Below are 16,958 nucleotides of genomic sequence, written 5' to 3'. Positions count from 1 at the left end.
CCCACCCCCTGGTTCAGGCCATCCCCAGATGCAGGCAGCCTGGCTGTGTCAGTCCCATGCAGGGCAGCTTCCCCCTGAGCTCCAGGTGTCCCCAGACATGGGCATGTCCCCCAGAGGGCCACCCACCCACCCACCATGGGGGCTGGCTATTAATCCCCCCAGGGGCTCAGGTTCTCCCCAGGCACAGCCACAGTCCTTCTCTCCCCTCCCCAGCCCTAGCCTGGAGGAAGTTTAGAATCAGGAGAGGAAGGGGGACCAAGCCCCCCCCCCGGCTGGCAGTTGAGCCACATATGGGGCAGCTCAGGCTATAGGTAAGAAGTAGGTCAGGCCCCCCCCCCCAGTGAAGCATCAGGGCATATGAGATCTGCTTCCTCAACAGCAGCCCCTCCATGGCCCCCTCCCAGGCCCTACAAACCCCCACCACGCCCCCCACAGCAGCCCCACGCTCCCCTGGGTCCTTTCATGCCAATAATTTATTGAACCAGATGCCTGTACAGAGCCTGAAATGAAGAGAAACTAACACACAGGGGGGGGGCTCTAGGGCAGGGGGGCACCCTAGGGGGGAAGCAGTCATTGCATAAGAAAAAATCCTCTATGTACACAGCGGTCAGTAAAAGAAACTCATTTACCGGGGGTGGGGGAGGGAGATATTTACAGGGGGGCAGGAGGGGAAATAACCACCCCCATAAGAGCTGTGCCCTTCCCCCCCAGGGAGAGAGCCTTGCTTGTGGGGGGAATGCCCAGTTGCAGGGGCAGCCCCATGGGGATACACCCACCCATCCACTCTAGCCCGGAGCCCCTCCTCCCTCAGGATCTCACATGCCAAGGGGCACCCCCACTCCCCCTTGTGGGCACAGGAGAACTGGGGCCAGAGAACTCCCAGGGAGGGGTCACAGGGGGTGAGGGGGTTTGTTCCCAGCTGACAGGGCAGGCCACAACCCATAGGGCAATGCTTAGGAAGGGGCATGCCCCCCTTCTATAAAGGGGGGCCAGCCTCTGCACTCCAACTTTGCCTCCTGCTCCCAGCCCTCCCCCAAAGTGGGGCAGCAGCAGACAAGGGGGGCAGGAAAAGGGGGTGAGGGGTAGGGCAGGAGGTTAAAAACCAAAAGCAACTTAAAACCCCGGGGGGCTTGAACCCCCCGGCCCCCAACCCAGAGCCACTTTGAAAGGGGGGGCTTTAAAAGCAGCATGACCAGCATCCCTGCCCCCTCCCTGCACTGAGGCCTCATGGGATAGCGAGGGGGTGGCATCTCCTCTGTGACTGGCTGCCCCTCAGCCAATGGCAAGCAGGCTCCATGTGGTCCATGGATGCTGCCCCCTCCCAGTTCACAGTTCAGACAAGTCCATGGGGTGGCCTGGGGGGAGGGGGGCTGCCCCCCAGCCTGGCCCCTCAGGACGCGTTGGCGATGGGTCCCGCGCCGTCCCCCAGCGTCGCCTGGCTCCTGTCAGCGCCTGCCCAGGAAAGGGACTGTCAGCATGGTGCAGCCCCCCACAAGGACCCATCCAGCCCCCCAGCTTCCGCCCCCTGCTCCCCCCATGCCCCGGGCCGTGGCTAGCCCCCAAACTCACCACAAAGCAAGCAGCAGGGAAAGGGTGTTCCCAGCATTCATTAGGAGAGCAGCCCATCCCCCCCCCCCACACACACCAGTTTCCCAACATGCATCAGGAGACAGTCCCCACCTGATTCCCAGCATGCACTGGGAAGTGACCTCTCCCCCTTTTCCCAGCATGCACTGGGGCCTAGCCTAGGAAGAACTTCCCTCCAGACCCTACAGATGGGTGCTGAAAAAAGCCACCCCCAGCTCCCAGCCTGGCCCCACTGGCACTCACCGTGTGTGGCAGGGGTGCCAGGCACGCACCCCCCCAAGCTGGTCTGGGCCCGGAGGTGGGGTGGGATGAGAGAGGGGTTGAGCGAGGGCTGGATGGCCAGCTCTGTGGGGGGGAGAAGAGAGGGGTCAGATGGTCGCTGGCATCCCGTCCCCCCTCCCTCGGGGCTGCCACTCACCCACAGGGCTGAAGTTGAAGAGAGGAGGCAGGTCGCGCCCGTTGGGCAGGCGGGCGTTGGGCTCCCGCAGCTCGTCGAAGAAGGCGTTGGCGCAGGCCTCCAGCGGGGAGAGGCGGGTGGCGGGTGTGTACTCCAGCAGGCGGCTGCACAGCGAGACGGCCTCCAGCGGGGTGCGTGGCTTGAACACCTGGGGGCCGGGGGAGGGTCAGTGTGGGCACGGCCCCAGAGCCTTGCCCAGGTCAGCCCGGGACACAGCCCCCCCTGCCCAGGATCAGCACTGGTCAGCAACCCCACCCCACAGCCTGACCAGAGTCAGTACCAGACACAGCCCCCGCCCCTCCCAAGCAACCCCGTCCTGAGCCATGCCCTGAAGCTGCGAGCTTCCCTCCCACAGTGCCCTCTGATTCCCCCTCCCCCTCGGTTCCCCAAGATACCTTTAGCCAGGGATGTGCTTTGATCTGAGGAAACTTGAATTCCGTGTAATTGGGGTTCATCTCCCGGATCTGCTCCCGCGTCGGCGTCCCCAGCACCTGGGGGGATGGGGGACCTGTTACGACCAGTCCCGGGGGGTCCATTTCACCCAGCCCCATCAGCTCTCCCCACGCGACCCATAGGGCCTTCCTTCCCACTGCCACGCCTGGAAAACCCTTTTAATTAACACTTTCAAGTTGCTTTGTTCCATTTAAGGCCCCCCATGGTGAGCCCAACCCAGGACTCCCGGCTCTGCAAGTGGAGAGCCTGGTCTGGGAGCCAGGACTTCTGGGTTCTCTCCTGGTTCTGGGAGTGGAGCGGGGTCCAGCAGGCTAGAGGAGGGTTGGCATCTCCTACCTTGATGATTTCCACCAGCTGGTCCACCCCACTGTCCCCGGGGAAGATGGGCTGCCCCAGCAGCAGCTCAGCCAGCACGCAGCCTGCTGACCAGATATCTGGGGGGAGAGAGGTGGACAGTCAGGACTCCTGAGTTCTCTCCCGCTCGCTGTGCCCAGGGCAGGGATGACCGGGGGGCAAAGGGGGGGGAATGGGAGCTCACCTATATTGGACGTGTAGTCGGTGGCCCCGAAAATGAGTTCTGGGGCACGGTAATAGCGGGAGCAGATATAGGAGACGTTGGGTTCGCCCCGGACCAGCTGCTTGGCACTGCAAGACAAAGCAGCCTGAGTGAGTGGGCCCAGCCCGTCCCGTACCCCAGACTCGGCCTTCGGGACTGCTGTGCCACCAGCCCTGCAAGGGCCCATGTGTGGGGTGACCCATCTCGCCCACATCACCCACTGCTCTGCCTGGGATCCCTAACCCCCCCCCCCCCTCCCGCCCAGGGAGTCAGACGCAGGCGTACCCCTCCCCCCTTCGCCCGGCTCCCACACAAGGCCACCGCCAGACCCCACCTGCCGAAATCGCACAGCTTGAGCACGGCGGTGTCAGGATCCACCAGCAGGTTCTGGGGCTTGATGTCGCGGTGACAGACGCCCTGGGAATGGATGTAGGCCAGGCTGCGGAACAGCTGGTACATGTACACCTGGCGGGGGAGGGGGAGAGACGTCACAGCCAGCCATGGGCCCCAGCCCCCCACCGCGCGGCCAGCCCCCCTGCTCACCTTGACATAGATGACGGGGATGGTCTGCTTGGCCTTGGTGAAGTGGCGTGCCACGCGGTACACAGTCTCGGGCACGAAGTCCAGCACCAGGTTCAAGTATACCTCGTCCTTCTGCAACGGGGCTGGATGAGAAGGGGACGGGGAGGGGGACCCCCCCCGCGGACCCTCCCCACAGCCCCATGGACTCTCCCCAACAGGGAGGTGAGAGGGGACCCAGAAATCCTCCCCCAAAGCTGCCCCCTCCCAGAGCAGCCTGAGTGGGGCTCCCCAGTGCCCGCTGACCTTCTCCCCGCTGGAGTAGAAGAAGTAGCGCAGCCGCACGATGTTGCAGTGATCCAGCTTGCGCATGATCTGCAGCTCCCGATTCTGGGGGGGACATGGATGGGGTGAGTGGGGGGGGCTGGGGAAGCCTAGCAGGGATGGGGGGACCCTCCCTGGCTCCCCCACACTCACCTTGAAGCGCTTGTCCTGCAGCACTTTCTTGATGGCCACCAGCTCACCGGAGTCGGCCAGGAGGGCCTGGTAGACCACACCAAAGGAGCCATTGCCGATGACCTTGATATCCGAGTAGGAGACCTCCTGGGGGCGCTCTGGGCCCTGGCCAGGTGTGGCCACCACCTTGCTCACCTTCCCGCTGTCTCCTGGGGGTGGGGGGTTAGAGACACAGCCAGTGACCCCCAACAATACCACCTTTGCCCCTCCCGCTGCCCCCTGTGGATGGGGGTGGTTAAGACACAGCTAGTGACCACCCCCCCCCCCCCAAACAACCCCATCATCCCCCTTTCCCCTGAGGACGGGGGGGGGAGGGGGTTTAAAGACACGGCCAGGGACACACAAACACCCCAACACCGCCCCTGCCCTTCACCCAGCCCCTGAAGACGGGGGTGGGATTAGACACAGCCAGGGACACCCCAACACCACCCCCAAGGCCCCTCCTGCTGATCCCTGGGGGCAGGAACTCCCCAGGACCCCCGTCCCAGTGTCCGGATTAGAGATCCACCCCCCCACAACATCTCTGCCATTGGCCAACACGGCCCCCCCTTCTGCTCCTGCTGCCACCAGCCCCCGGCCCCAAACCCCCAACACCTCCCCTCCCCCACTACTGACACGCTGACCCCAAACGCCCTCCGCCCCGGAACACACCGGAGACAATGCCCCCCCGTAGCACCCCCGGCACCTCCCCCAACGGCTGCCTGAGCGAGCCCGGACAAGCCCCGCGGCGGGAGACCCCCGCCCCACACAGAGATGGGGGTGTCCGGGGGGCTGCACCCCCACACTCGCTGCCCAAATCTCAGGGCAGACCCGGCCCGGTCCGGCCCCTAGTGCCCAGCACCCCCCGCCCCCCGCGACCCCCGGCCCGGCCCGGCGCGGGGTGCACCCGGGCCCCCAGCAGCTCACACCCCCGGCCCCGGGACCCCCGGCCCCCACTCACGGCCGAGCTTCAGGCCCGGCGGGAAGGCCCCGGCCCCGGCCCCGCCGCCCCCTCCGGGGCCGGGCCCGGCCGCAGCCGCCCCCGCCTTGGCCCCCAGCGCGGCCCCCGGGGGCGGCCCGGGCGGGGCGGCGGCGCCGGGGCCGGGGGCGGCCCCGCCCGAGGCGGTGTCGGCGAAGGAGCTGGTCCGGGGCCGGGAGGGGCCGGCGCTGCCGCTGCTCATGGCGAGGCCGGGGCGCGGGGGGAGGGGGTGGCCGGAGTGCGCCTGCGCCGCGCCGCGGCCCCGCCCCTGCCTGCCCTTCCGCGGGGGCCGCTGGGAAACGGAGTCCGGGCCCCGCCCCTGCCGTGGGGACCGCTGGGAAACGAAGTCCGGGCCCCGCCCCCGCCCTGCCGCGGGGGCTGCTGGGAAACGGAGCTCGGGCCCCGCCCCCGCCCTGCCGCGGGGGCCGCTGGGAAATGTAGTTTCCAAAAGCACGAGGGTGAAAGCTGCCCGAGAATTCCCCGCCCCAGCTGGGAGGGAACCCAGGCGTCCTGCCCCCGCCCCGGGCTGCATGGCCGGCAGGGCCCCGCCCCGCTTCGGCGAGTTCCCCTGGTGAACGGGCGCGGCCCTGTCACAGCATCGGGCGCCCGGCTCGCGTTACGGGAACCCCGAACCGGCGCCGCGCCCATAGAGCCCCGCCCACGAGACTACACGCGAGACGGGGGGCGGGGCTGGGAGCCAGCCAGGACTCCTGGGTTCTAGCCCCGTCTCTGACACGCTGGGTAACCTTGCATAAGCCCCGCCTCCATGCCTCAGTTTCCCCCCCCCGAGGGAGCTCCTCACTGCAGACACCGCGGGATCCACTCCGCGCAGCCCGCCCAGCAGCGTGGGGAGAGAGGGACTGAGACAGGAGCCTCCGCGCAGGGGCCAGGCAGGGCCGGGCTGTGGGGCTGCAGGGCAGGAGTGAGGGGCACTGGTTGAACTGGGGGGCGGGGGCGGGTAGAGGAAGATCCTCCCCTCCTTCCCCTGGTCTCGAGGCGATGCTGGCAGCGCTGCCCCAGGGCCTGCGAGGGACGCACTCCCTACCCACTGCCGCCCGCAGCCATTTCTGCCTCTGCCACGGGGGGCAGGCCCCACGGCCAGGCGGCAGTAAGGTGGGGCAGGGCGGGTGACCACAGCGACGAGAGCCACAATGGGGCTGTGGGGCGGTCATTGCAGCCCATCCCCCATTACAGACTTGGGGGTAGGGGGCGCCAGCAGGGGACCCGCTCCTCCCCAGGGCAGGAAATGGCTCCTTCCAGCTGCACCAGGCACCTGCACTGGTATTTCAAGGACCAGCGGCGTGGACGTGGGGCACCGTGGGGCAGAGGGGTCCTCACCCCAGACCGGTGTGAAACTAAGGCTGCAGCTTCTGGAGCAGGCCCCTTATTCCCCTGAATATCTCCTCCCCCTCCCAGCGAGTAGAGGAGCCCGGACTCCTGGGTTCTCTCCCCAGCTCTGGGGGGGAGGGGCTGGGAGGCCAGCAGGGCCTGGGGGTGCAGCCCCCTTTCCCTGCCACAACAGCACAGCTGGGGGCAAGGGCTGCCCAGCCCCCAACTTGAGGGGTTCAAGAGCCCCTCCCCCAGCCCAGGCAGCCCAGGCCAGGGCTCCCAGCCTGGGCAAGAAACTCATGTCAGGATTTCCCCCCCTTGCTCCCCCAACCCCCCTGCTGTTTTGTTACAAAGAGCCAAAAGTGATGGAATTTCTAACCCTTTATTGGTTATTTTTATACATTTGTAACATGACCCCCCCCTTATGTACACGACTTCGCATAAGGCTTCATTAAAATCAACCCCCCCAGCTAATAAATGCGGGCCCACAGACTGGAGTCTGCCCCCTTGTCACCCCTGCTTCCAGGTCTGTATCCACAATCCCGGCTCCTAGGAACAGGGGTACACACCCTGCTCCCTGCGGGACAGCAGTTCTCCAGCTGTTTGCACTGTGACCTTCATGCTGCAAGCCTCTGAGTGCAACCCCCCCCCCCGCAGCTGGGGCTGACAGCTTGTGACCCCCGGTTTGAGAACCCCACTGTAGGAGAACTGAGGGGTACCTGCATCCACCTGCATCGGAGACCCCCACATTCACCTTCCATTCTTACCATGGGGAAGCAGGGAATGGCTCCGGGTTCCTGGGGGGAGGTTGGCTATAAGCTAACAGCACTGGGAAGGGGGGAAGGAGAAATGTCAGTTTAGCCCCCACCCTATTTGGGGGGGACATGGGGTTACACACACCACCCACCCCATTTCCCACAGAGACAGTACTTCAACAGGCACTTAAGATACCTCCCATCCCACCCCAGGGCAGGTCAGACCAGCAGCTGCCCATACCCCACTGATTTTTGGTTATCTAAAGCGGTCTCTAACATCCTGAACGATCCAAAGGGACCCCAAAATCCAGACTGCCCCCCTCAACGAAATGAGAGTCCGTACGCCTCGTCTAGACCAATCTGAGCTGGGGGGAAGGGCAGAAGCAAGGCCCATAAGCCAGAGGGGACAAAATAGGGGTCAGCTCTCTCCCCAAGACCCCCTATAAGACGGGCAATGTGGGGCTGGTTTCCATTTCTGAGACAGCCAGCTGGGGATTAAAGAAGAGTTTATTGTGCTTTAAAACCCGTTTCCCCCAAGTGAGGGGTGAGGGACAGTGAGATCCCCCAACATACCCCCCCATTCAGACCAACCAACCACCCCCACACCCCAAAAAGGCAGCAAACTGAGAGAAACGAGTGGACTTACGGGGTGGGAAAAGGTGAAAAACAAAGCTCTACGTGATATAAATTTCTGGGGTCTCCCCCTTTTAACAAACAGAGACCCTGAAAGGAAAACTGCCCCCGATTTAAAATCATCCCCCCAAAAATATATATATATATATATATATATATGTATAGCGAAGTAAAAAGAGCCCAGAGTCCCCCCAGCCAGACCCCCCCCAGATTTCAAGGTACAGAATCACGGCGAGACGGGGGGTTCAAATCTCAGATTAAGGCAGCAGACGACGTCCCCGTGTGTCCATCCCTATGAGTCCTTGTTCTCCAGGGAGAGCTGGGCTGTGGCATGTGGCAGGTCGGTGCTGACGCGCCGCCCCCCCCCGGCCGGGGCCCCCCCGCCCTCCTGCTCCCCCTTCACCTTCTTGTCATCCGTCTCCTCGGGGCCGCCCCCCCCGCCCGCCTCCAGTCGCTGGTCCTCGCTCCAGCGTCGCTTGAAGCGCAGCTTGAGGGGGATGCACTGGCCGCTCTCCTCGGCCTGGCGGGGGGCTGGGGGGGCCGGCAGCTCCCCGGGCTTCTCGGGAGGCGCGGGGGGCGCCTTGAACACCTCCTCATCTTCCTCGCTGATGTCCGTCACCTCCACCGTCACCTCCTCTTCCTCCTCCTCCGACTCGCCCTCCGAGATGGGCTCCACCTTGATGCGGGGCAGCTGGGGCTCCAGGGGGGCCGGGGCCCCGTCGCCGGAGGACGGGGGGGCGGCCAGCAGCTTGTCCCGGTTGCGCCGGCCCAGCGGGGGAGGCTGCAGCTTGAACTTGAAGGGGGCAGGGGGCTCGTCGGGGGGGGGCGGCTTGTCGGGGCGCTGGGGCTGGGGCATGAGGATGTGGGGGTAGTGGAGGAAAGCCCGGGGGCTCAGGTGGTAGTTGTAGACGCTCTGGGTATGAGCCTGCAGGTAGCGCTTCATGTCCTCGGGGTTGAAGGAGAAGTGGGAGCCGCCGGGGTACATGGGGCTGAGCGTGGGCGAGGGAGTGTAGTTCACGTGGGTGGGGGTGAGAGGCAGGGCAGGCGAGAGCTGGGGGGGCAGCAGGGCACCGGGGCCGGCCATGGGGGACACCGGGAAGGGGCTGAGGGGCTCAGGCCCGCGGGGCCGGGGGTAGGCGCGGAAGAGGCTGTCGTGGGCCAGCCGGGGGGGGCCGGGGCCGGGGGGGCCCGCGGAAGCCGGCCCCCTCGGCCGCCCCCCCGGCCCGGCGCCCCTCCTCGCCCAGCGGCTCTTCCAGCTCCGAGGTGGCCGAGGTGGCGTCGCTGCAGTCGCTGACCGAGCCGCGGGCCAGGCGCCGGCTCACGGCCGAGAAGACGCCAGGTGAGCGCAGTTCCTCGGCCCCGGGCGACAGCACGTCCGACGGCGTCGAGGGCGGGAAACGGAAGTGGGAGCCCCCCGAGGGCACCGGTGGGGCGCTCTGGGGCACGGCGCCGCCTGCCACGGAGGAGAGCGGAGAGGGTGACCCCTGCCGCCAGCCCAGCCCCCCATTTCCTGCCCGCCCCCGATCCCACCTCCCACGCCCCCTCCCCCCAGTTCAATCAATCCTTCCCCATCCTACCCCCATTTGGCCCCTCCCTCACTGCCTCCACCCCCCAGCACCCTCACAGCACCCTCCACAATGCCCCCATCTGGCCCACCCTTCTCCACACCCCGAGTCCCTTTCCACTGCTGCCCACCCATTTTCCCACCGAAGCTGCCCCCTCCCCCAGCTCTTCCCAGGAGCCCCTCCCTGCCCCCCCCCCCATCCAGCAAGGCCCCTCACCTGCCATGCCCATGTCGATGAAGGGGTAGTTGACCAGCACCAGCTTGTTGAAGTTGAACTTGTAGGTGAATCGTTTGCCTTTGGTTTTGTGCAGGATCCGCTTGTTGTAGTAATACCTGGCGGGGTGGGGGAGAACAGAGCCAGGACCATCAGCCCCCCATACACTCCCCAGATGCATCCCCCAGCCACAAGGGGGGGCCTGAGCCATAATGCCCACTCCAGGTCTAGTGGTTAGAGTTGGGGGGCTGGGAGCCAGGACTCCTGACTTCCCCCCCCAACAGGGTCACCATTCCCTGCCTCAGTTTCCCCATTGGCCCCATAGGGGCTCCCCCTGCCTTGCTCACCTCAGCGCCCGGCTCAGCTTGTCATAGTTCATCTGGGGCTTGCACTTGCGGACGCCCCACAGCCGGGCCACCTCGTCGGGGTCCTTGATGACGAACTCGCCGTAGTCGCCCTGCCAGGCGATCACGTCGTGGTACTCCTGCTTGCGCAGCAGCTCCAGGATGAAGTGCCACAGCTGGATCTGCCGCGAGCCCGGGCTCGACTCCGGCTTGTAGGCCCAGTCGGGGAAGGCGAACCCTGTGTGTGGGGGGGAGGGGGGAAGAGTTAACCAGCAGATGGGGGGGGGGCACCCAGCCCATTAAGGTCTGGTTTACGTGGGGGTCCAGAGATGCCCAAACTTGGCCCCCAACCCCCTCAAACAGAATGACAGCCCTGGGAATCCGGACTCCTGGGTTCTAGCGCAGCTCTGGGAGGGGAGTGGGGCGTAAGGGGTTAATGCTCCCCCCATGCCAAGTGCCAGGGTGCAGACACAAGGTGTGCGAGTTTCCCCCCGCCCTGGGAGGGGAGGGAACAGGAAACCGGCTGCTGCTGCCGCCAGGAGCCTGGGACGCCAGCCAAGCGGCCCAGCTACTTCCAGACTTGGGGGGGGGGGGGGGAAGGCCTCCAATCCAGCCCCCAGCCCCGGAAGACAGTGCGCAGCTGGTGCCCCTCACTCCTGACCTGCAGCCCCCTGCTAGCCCAGACCTGGGCTCCACCCCCCGCCCCCCAGGTCTGCCTGTGCCCCTTACTCCTACCTGCAGCCCCTCCATTTCAGGGCTCATTGGAAGCCCTGCACCCCCAGGGCCTCACCAACCCCCTGGAACTCCAATGAACCACCCCACCCCCCAGCAGGGGGCAGCACCCCAGGAGGCTCCGCCCCCACCCAGGGGTCTGATCTCCGCACCTCACCCCACCACCCCCAAATGCAGAGAGAATAGGCCATTTCCCAGCATGCTGTGGGGCCCCCCCACCCCCTGCCTGTCATGCCAGCTCCTGATTGGCTAAGGCAGTAGCATATCCCCCAAACTGTTGTGCCCACAAAACCAGAAAGGGGGGGGGGGCATCCACCCCTCAACCCTCCGCCCAGCAGCAGCCTCAAATACACAGGGGGCAGGGCTGGAAAGACACCCCAGCCCCCTCCCCCACGTTAATCTCCTCAAGCCCAGGCCCCCCAGTTGCGGGGTCTCTTTGGAAAGGGGCACAACCCAGCATCCCAGCCCCTACTGTCCCCCACCCCCCTCCAGACGGCTGGGGGGGCCACGGTTTCCCATTTCCCAAACCCCAGGTGCTCAGAGCCCATCAATAATTCAGAGCCTCTGTAATGGAGGCTGGGCCGGGCGCCGAGGGGGGCGAGGACAGAGCCGCAGACGGAGCCATTAGGGTGATGATCTCACCCCCCCCCGCCGGCCCAGCATCCCCCCCCAGTGCGGGTGGAGCAGAAGAGCCCCCCCCCACACACACACACACAGCTCAGAGATGGAGGCGGCTCCATCGTTGGGGGCCAGGACACCCCAACCCAAATGGGGGGAGGGCACTAGGAATGAAGAGCTGGTATCGGGGGATGGGGGGTATGGTCAGCCCTGCACCCCAAAGCACAGAGGGGTCCCCCCCCCCACACACACACACTGGGTACCGTGGGGCCTTGGCAAACACGTCCCACCCGCCCCCCTCCGGCTCCCAGTCTCCAAGCAACAGGCAACAGAGCGAGCCAGGGAACGAGCTAAAAATAACCCGGCGCGAGCCCCAGGGAAGGAGCAGGCTGGGAAGGGCCCCAGCACCCCCGGCGCCCCTCCACCCCAGGTGTGCCAGGAGCCCAGCGGAGCAGGACTCCGCCCCGCCCCACCTCCCTGGAGTCCCACCGGGGATGCAGACATACAATTGCCTTTGGCTTCCTGTCCCAAACACCATCCATGCAACAGGCGAGGGGTCCCTGTATAACCGGCCTCCGTGCCTCACCCCAGAGCTGGCTGCCTCCCAGTGCCTGTAATGCCCTCAGATCTGGGGTGAGGAGCAGTTGGCACAAGACCCCTCCCCCCCCCAAAATGTTTTCTCTGGAAAGATCAGGAGGGGGAAGGGGGCAGGAAGGACCCATGAGGTCTGTACCCTCGACTCCATCCCACCCTGCTCCCCAAATCTCTCTCCAATCCCCCATCCCCTCTGCCCCAACTCTGCTGGCCCCAGCCAGGTAGCTGGAAGCTCCCCTCCCCCCACTTTCCTTGTAACCATGGGGTGGAGCCCTCCCCCCCACAGTCTCTGACTCAGCCCCACTTACACACAGGGGCCTGTTCTTGCTAATTAGCCCGGGGAGGGGGGGGCTCTGACATCAGCCGCCCACGGAGATCCCGTGAATGGGGTCACTGTTCCCCGGCTGGCGCTGCCAGACACGCGGGAGTGACCCCCCCCCTGCAGCCCTCCCCAGGTGCGAGAGCGGGGGTGGGGGCAGAAGTGCATGAGGATACATATAAGTGGGGCACTAGGAGGGGACACCCCCACACCCCAGGCTTCCTACATCCACTGGGATTTTAGGGGGCAGCACCCATGGCCCCGTATCTATGGGGGACTGAGTAACTCCCCCTCACTGCTATAGGGGAGCTGATTGAGGCTGGCTCCCCCCCTTGCGAGATGGTGCCACTGATAAAAGTGATGGCGACTCCAAGATGGGGGGGGGTTAGAGCCCCCATCTGAGCCCTCCCACCCACTGTGGCCCATGCGCCTGGGGCGGGGAGTGAGGAGACCCCCCTACCTCCATAAGAAAAAGTTAGGGGGCAGCAGGCCCCCAGAAATGAGCTGGAGCCCCCCCTCAGATGGGGCCCTGATACACTGCCCCCCAGCACCAGTACCCACCCCCCCGCCAGGCACCTGACCCCCAATCCCAGCAACCCCCCCTTCTGAGCCACTCTGCCCACGGTGTCAGCACTCAGCTCCCCCTCACATCACACCCCCCCCCACAACACGCTCTTTGAAGGGGCCCCTGGCTCTGCCCCCCAGGCCAGGCACCTCCAGGGATCTCGGCTCTGTCTGTGCCCCCCAAGGAGGCAGAACCAGCTCATCAGTCGGTGACTCAGACGGTGCCCACGGTGCCACCTCCCCGCTCCCAGCCAGGGAGGGGGGGCAGGAGGGTGGGAGGGAAACCGGCACAAAACCACCGTCTGCTGGCAGGCGCAGCCCCCAGGCCTGGCACGAGCTGCCGGCAGCCTGGTGCCAATGGGTGGGAAGGCCAGACGCCGGGAAGGAGGGGCGCGTTGCCACCCACCCCCAGGCCATGCCAGATGCCAACCCCTGGGAGCAGGGACCCCCATCCCCGGTCACCCTCTCCCTTAATAATGTAGCTGCCCCATCACACTGCTCTGCTGGGCTGGGGAAGAGCTGCTGACTCTGGGGAGACCCCGTGGAGCGAAGGCGAGACCCTGATTTTGTGGGTTCAGCCCAGAACAAACAGAGGCACCAGTTCTCCTCCCCAGCACTGGGGGGGGCAGCCCCTGCCCACACACAATGCACAGACTGTTCACGGACCCAACTTTCCTTCCAAGAGTCTCAGCTTCTGGCCAAGCCCCCCCCCCCCCCCATTTTCCACGGCTCCCTACCAGCGGCGCGTCTGGGGGGTGGAGGGGGGCAGGAGACACGACTCCATGTTAGCCTCTTTCCCCACCTCGCCGTGGGGCAGGATCCCTCCACGCCCCACCGCAGGGGGGGGGGGGCGCAGCACTGAAGTTTTGGCAAGCGGGAGGGATCTGGAGCCGGGGGCCATAAATTTGGGGGGATGGAAATGGCGTCATTGTCTCTTTAAGCGACCCCCCCCCCCGCACCACCCCTGTGACTAATCCCTGGAGCCAGCAGCTAAAAGGGCTGGGATTGAATTCCTCCTCCCCGCCCGCAACCGCCTATTACATCACTGCTCATTCCAGCGGCCGGGCGCGGGGGGCGGGGGGCAAGTGGAAACCACATCACAGGGGGGGCTGCCCCCTCCGTCCTCCGAGAGCGGCAACGCTCCTGGGGGGCTGCCACTCGAAGGGGGGGGGTCACGCAGCAGCAAAGGGGGGAGGCTAACGGGGGGGATCGGCCAGCAAAAAGGGGGGGGGGCGCAGCCCGGAGGGGAGGTAAATCTGCACGAGGGGGGTGGTTAATCTGCAGACTCTGGTTTTTCTGAGGGGGGGGCTGCGGACCAGGGACTGGGGGTGTCTGTCCGGCCCGGGGTGTCGGTCCGGGCACACGGCAGGGAGGGAGGAACTTTCCCAGAGCCGAAGACAGGAAAAAGTTCTCGGCAGCCGCCGCCGCCGCCTCAATTACGGGGCGGGGGGGTCGCGGGGGGAGAGACAAGTTTGAACAGAAGCGAGAAGCACTTCAAAAAAACCACCCAGATTCCAGGAGACAATGGGGCTGGGGTGGGTGGCGCCAGGGGGGAGGGGGAGCCCGGCACAACCAGCCGGGGGGAGGGGAGGGGGGCACAGGCCTTGCAGAGGGAGCCACCCACCCCCCCGCAGGCAAGGGGAAGAGGCATTTTCAAGCAACGAAGCTACTCAACGATTCCCCCCCCCCCCCCGGCACACTCAGCCCCGCTCCCCCCCCCCGCAAGGCCCAGCCCGAGATCGGATTTGACCCCCCCACCCCACAGAAAGCTGGTTTTAAAGCGGCGGCCCCCCGCTACAAAGCCAGGCCAGCTATAGAACAAACACCCCCCCCAGTACAGTCGGTCCCCCCCAGCTGTATTTAAGGTGGTATATCCTCGGTTTGTCGTTGGGGAGGGGACCTTGGTCAGCGATAGCGACGACACCCACCCCTCCTTGTCGGTGTGTGTGTGTGGGGGGGGGTTAAAGTCCAGGGTAAAAGGTTGGCGATTAACCCCACACACACGCCCCCCCCTCAAGGAAGGCAAGATTGGAGCTGGATTTAAGGTGGTATCGTCCTCTTAATGGTTAAAAAATGTGGTGGGGGGGAGAATTCCATCAAGCTCTGTCTTCCTGGAGGGAAAACACACCCTGCCTCCACCCCAACACAAACATTAAAGGGGGGCAGAGATTCCTCCCCCTCACACACACTTCACTCCCCCCCGGCGCCACCTTAACACCGCGTTGTTTGTCGGAAACAAAAAGTTCCTTTTCGAACGTTGAGTTTCCAGTTCGGAACTTTGCAACTTCTTTCTCCCCGGGACCCGCGGGGGCAGAGACCCCCCCCCCATGGAGCGGCAGCTGGGGGGTTACTAGCCCGGGGGCCTATACAGGGATGCAGCTCCCCAGTAAGAGGCCGGGGGGGGGCAGCGTCCCATACACAATCGGCCCGTGGGTCGATGTAGGGCCCCCCCCCGCTTCATTAAGGGGGAGGTTACAGGCTCAGAGCTCCCTTGTCTATCCCCCCCCAATGTGGGGCTTTAACACTCCAGCCCACTCCTCGCCCCACACAGGGACCCACCCCAAGTACTCCCCCCCCCACCCGCAAAACAACGCACCGCTTCCCCCACCCATAGACCCCCGCCCCGCCGCCACAGTCCCCCCCCCCCCACCTCCTGCCCCCATCCATCCTCCCCTAGAGCCCGACAGGCTGAGTCACCCTCCGGGCCGGAGACCCCCATCCACCGCCTCCCCCCCACCCGGCAGCAGCTAGGGGCCGGGAAATGCAACAGGTCCCGCAGCTCCAAACTCCGCCGCAGCCTCCCCCACACTCCGGCCCGACCCCCTGCCCCGGGGCCCCCCACAACTCCTGGGGGAGGGCAGTCGCCTACACCCCCCAGGGCAGGACCCACGAACTTTCCCCAAAAAATCCCGCTGCAGCCGCCTCCGTCACAAGCGCCAACAGCAGCGAGTCCTGCAGGCCGCCCCGAGCCCTCACCCCACCAGCCCCCCAGAGCTCACCCCCCCGCCGCTTCTGTGCCCCTTCCGCTGCAGTTCTGCCTCCCCGCTGCTCCCAGCCCCCCACTTCCTCCCCTCCTCGCCCCATGCGGCTCCCACTTCATCCCGCCCGCCCCTCTCACCACCCCGCACCCAAGCTGCTCCTGCCTCTTCTCCCCCCAAGTGCCCCCCTCCAAGCCACTCCCCACCCCACCCCCGGCGGGACCCCCGACCGCCCTCAGCTCCAACTCCCTCCAGCCTCCCCGATCCCTGGGGGTGCTGCTGCCCCCCAACTTCCCAGGCCCCACGTGCTCCCGGCCCCCGCGCAGTCCCCACCTGCGTCCGCAGGGGTCTTCATGGCTGCTGCTCCTGCAGCAGCCGCCGCCGGGTCGGTCTCACCCAGACTCTCACAACCCCCCCCCCCCGGGCCCCCCCTCCGCCCCTTCCCGGCCTCATATGGAGCCGGGACGCCCACGCCCCCTGCAATCACGTCACCGCCGCGTCGCCATGGACACTGAACCCGCCCCCTCGGCTCGGCTCCGCCCACAGACGCCGGAAGGGAGGGGCGGCTTAAAGGGGCCGTGCAGGGAGTGGGGCAGGAATGGGAGGGGGCAGAAGGGGAGGGGCTAACGGGCGACAGAGGGGGACTATCTGGGGGGAGGGGTATCTGAGGGGGAGCAATGGGGACATCTGGGGGCAGGGCAGATGGGAAAGGAGTATCTGGGGGCAGGACTGATGGGGAGGGGGTGGCAGGGCAGTGGGGTGGAGGGTTCTGGGCGGCAGGGGAAGAGGAGGAAGAGTGTCTGGAGGATCATGATGGGGATGGGGTGGAACGTGGAGTCTCAGGCAGGGGGATGTGGGAGAAAGGGGGTGTCTGGGATGGGGGAACTTGGGGGTTTAGGACTGTGGGGGGCAGGATGGAGGTTCTGGGAGAGGGAACTCAGCACAGAGATGCTTGGGACCAACTGGGGTTAGAAGGACATGACTGGAGGACAGGTGTGGGGTGGGGTGAGGAGAGGATTATAGGGTCAGGTGAGGGAGGGAACCGGGGGGCTAACAGACTCAGAGTCGGGGGGCAGGGCCACAGGCTGGGATGGGAGCTCTGGAGAGCAGACCAAGAGGGAGGATCTGGGCAGGGGGGAAGGGGAGACCATGTGTAACCTGGTGGGAGAGCGACAGGGTATGTCCCAATGGGGAACATGACAGGGGACAAGCCTGGGCCAGTGGGACAAAGCTAGGACACATTGATAGAGCAGGGGGGACAGCCCAGG

At 65.8% G+C, this 16,958-nt stretch overlaps 2 protein-coding genes across 2 annotated transcripts; both read right to left on the bottom strand.

The window, feature by feature from the left end:
• Positions 1-607: 607 nt before the first annotated feature.
• Positions 608-5,276, bottom strand: GSK3A (glycogen synthase kinase 3 alpha). The gene is made up of 11 exons (XM_067563757.1): positions 5,029-5,276; positions 4,050-4,237; positions 3,879-3,962; positions 3,597-3,707; positions 3,388-3,518; positions 3,036-3,142; positions 2,834-2,931; positions 2,440-2,535; positions 2,006-2,192; positions 1,831-1,932; positions 608-1,452 (listed from the first exon to the last, which is right to left on the bottom strand). Exons 1-11 carry the CDS (start codon positions 5,246-5,248, stop codon positions 1,391-1,393), a joined length of 1,386 nt encoding a protein of 461 aa, XP_067419858.1. The 5' UTR covers positions 5,249-5,276; the 3' UTR covers positions 608-1,390.
• A 1,757-nt stretch (positions 5,277-7,033) lies between these two features.
• ERF (ETS2 repressor factor) lies at positions 7,034-16,062 on the bottom strand. The gene is given in 5 exon segments (XM_067563753.1): positions 7,034-8,994; positions 8,996-9,216; positions 9,545-9,660; positions 9,889-10,123; positions 16,024-16,062. Coding segments are annotated over 5 exon segments (1,533 nt in total). The 5' UTR covers positions 16,046-16,062; the 3' UTR covers positions 7,034-8,055.
• Between the last annotated feature and the right edge of the window lie 896 nt (positions 16,063-16,958).

This window comes from Emydura macquarii, unplaced genomic scaffold (genome assembly GCF_026122565.2).
Source record: "Emydura macquarii macquarii isolate MOO-44397 ecotype Brisbane River unplaced genomic scaffold, CSIRO-AGI_Emac_v2 contig_2594, whole genome shotgun sequence".
Taxonomy (NCBI): domain Eukaryota; kingdom Metazoa; phylum Chordata; order Testudines; family Chelidae; genus Emydura; species Emydura macquarii.
The sequence above is the reverse complement of the archived record's forward strand: the minus strand, read 5'-3'. Positions and strand labels throughout refer to the sequence as shown.

What these genes read in the sequence shown, in the direction of transcription:
- GSK3A (XM_067563757.1), bottom strand. Translation starts at nt 5,248, where the DNA reads ATGAGCAGCGGCAGCGCCGGCCCCTCCCGGCCCCGGACCAGCTCCTTC. An exon ending in TGCAGGACAAGCGCTTCAAG is followed by an intron (nt 3,963 to 4,049) that starts GTGAGTGTGGGG and finishes TGTCCCCCCCAG; the next exon opens with AATCGGGAGCTGCAGATCAT. An exon ending in AGCTGGTGGAAATCATCAAG is followed by an intron (nt 2,536 to 2,833) that starts GTAGGAGATGCC and finishes CCATCCCCCCAG; the next exon opens with GTGCTGGGGACGCCGACGCG.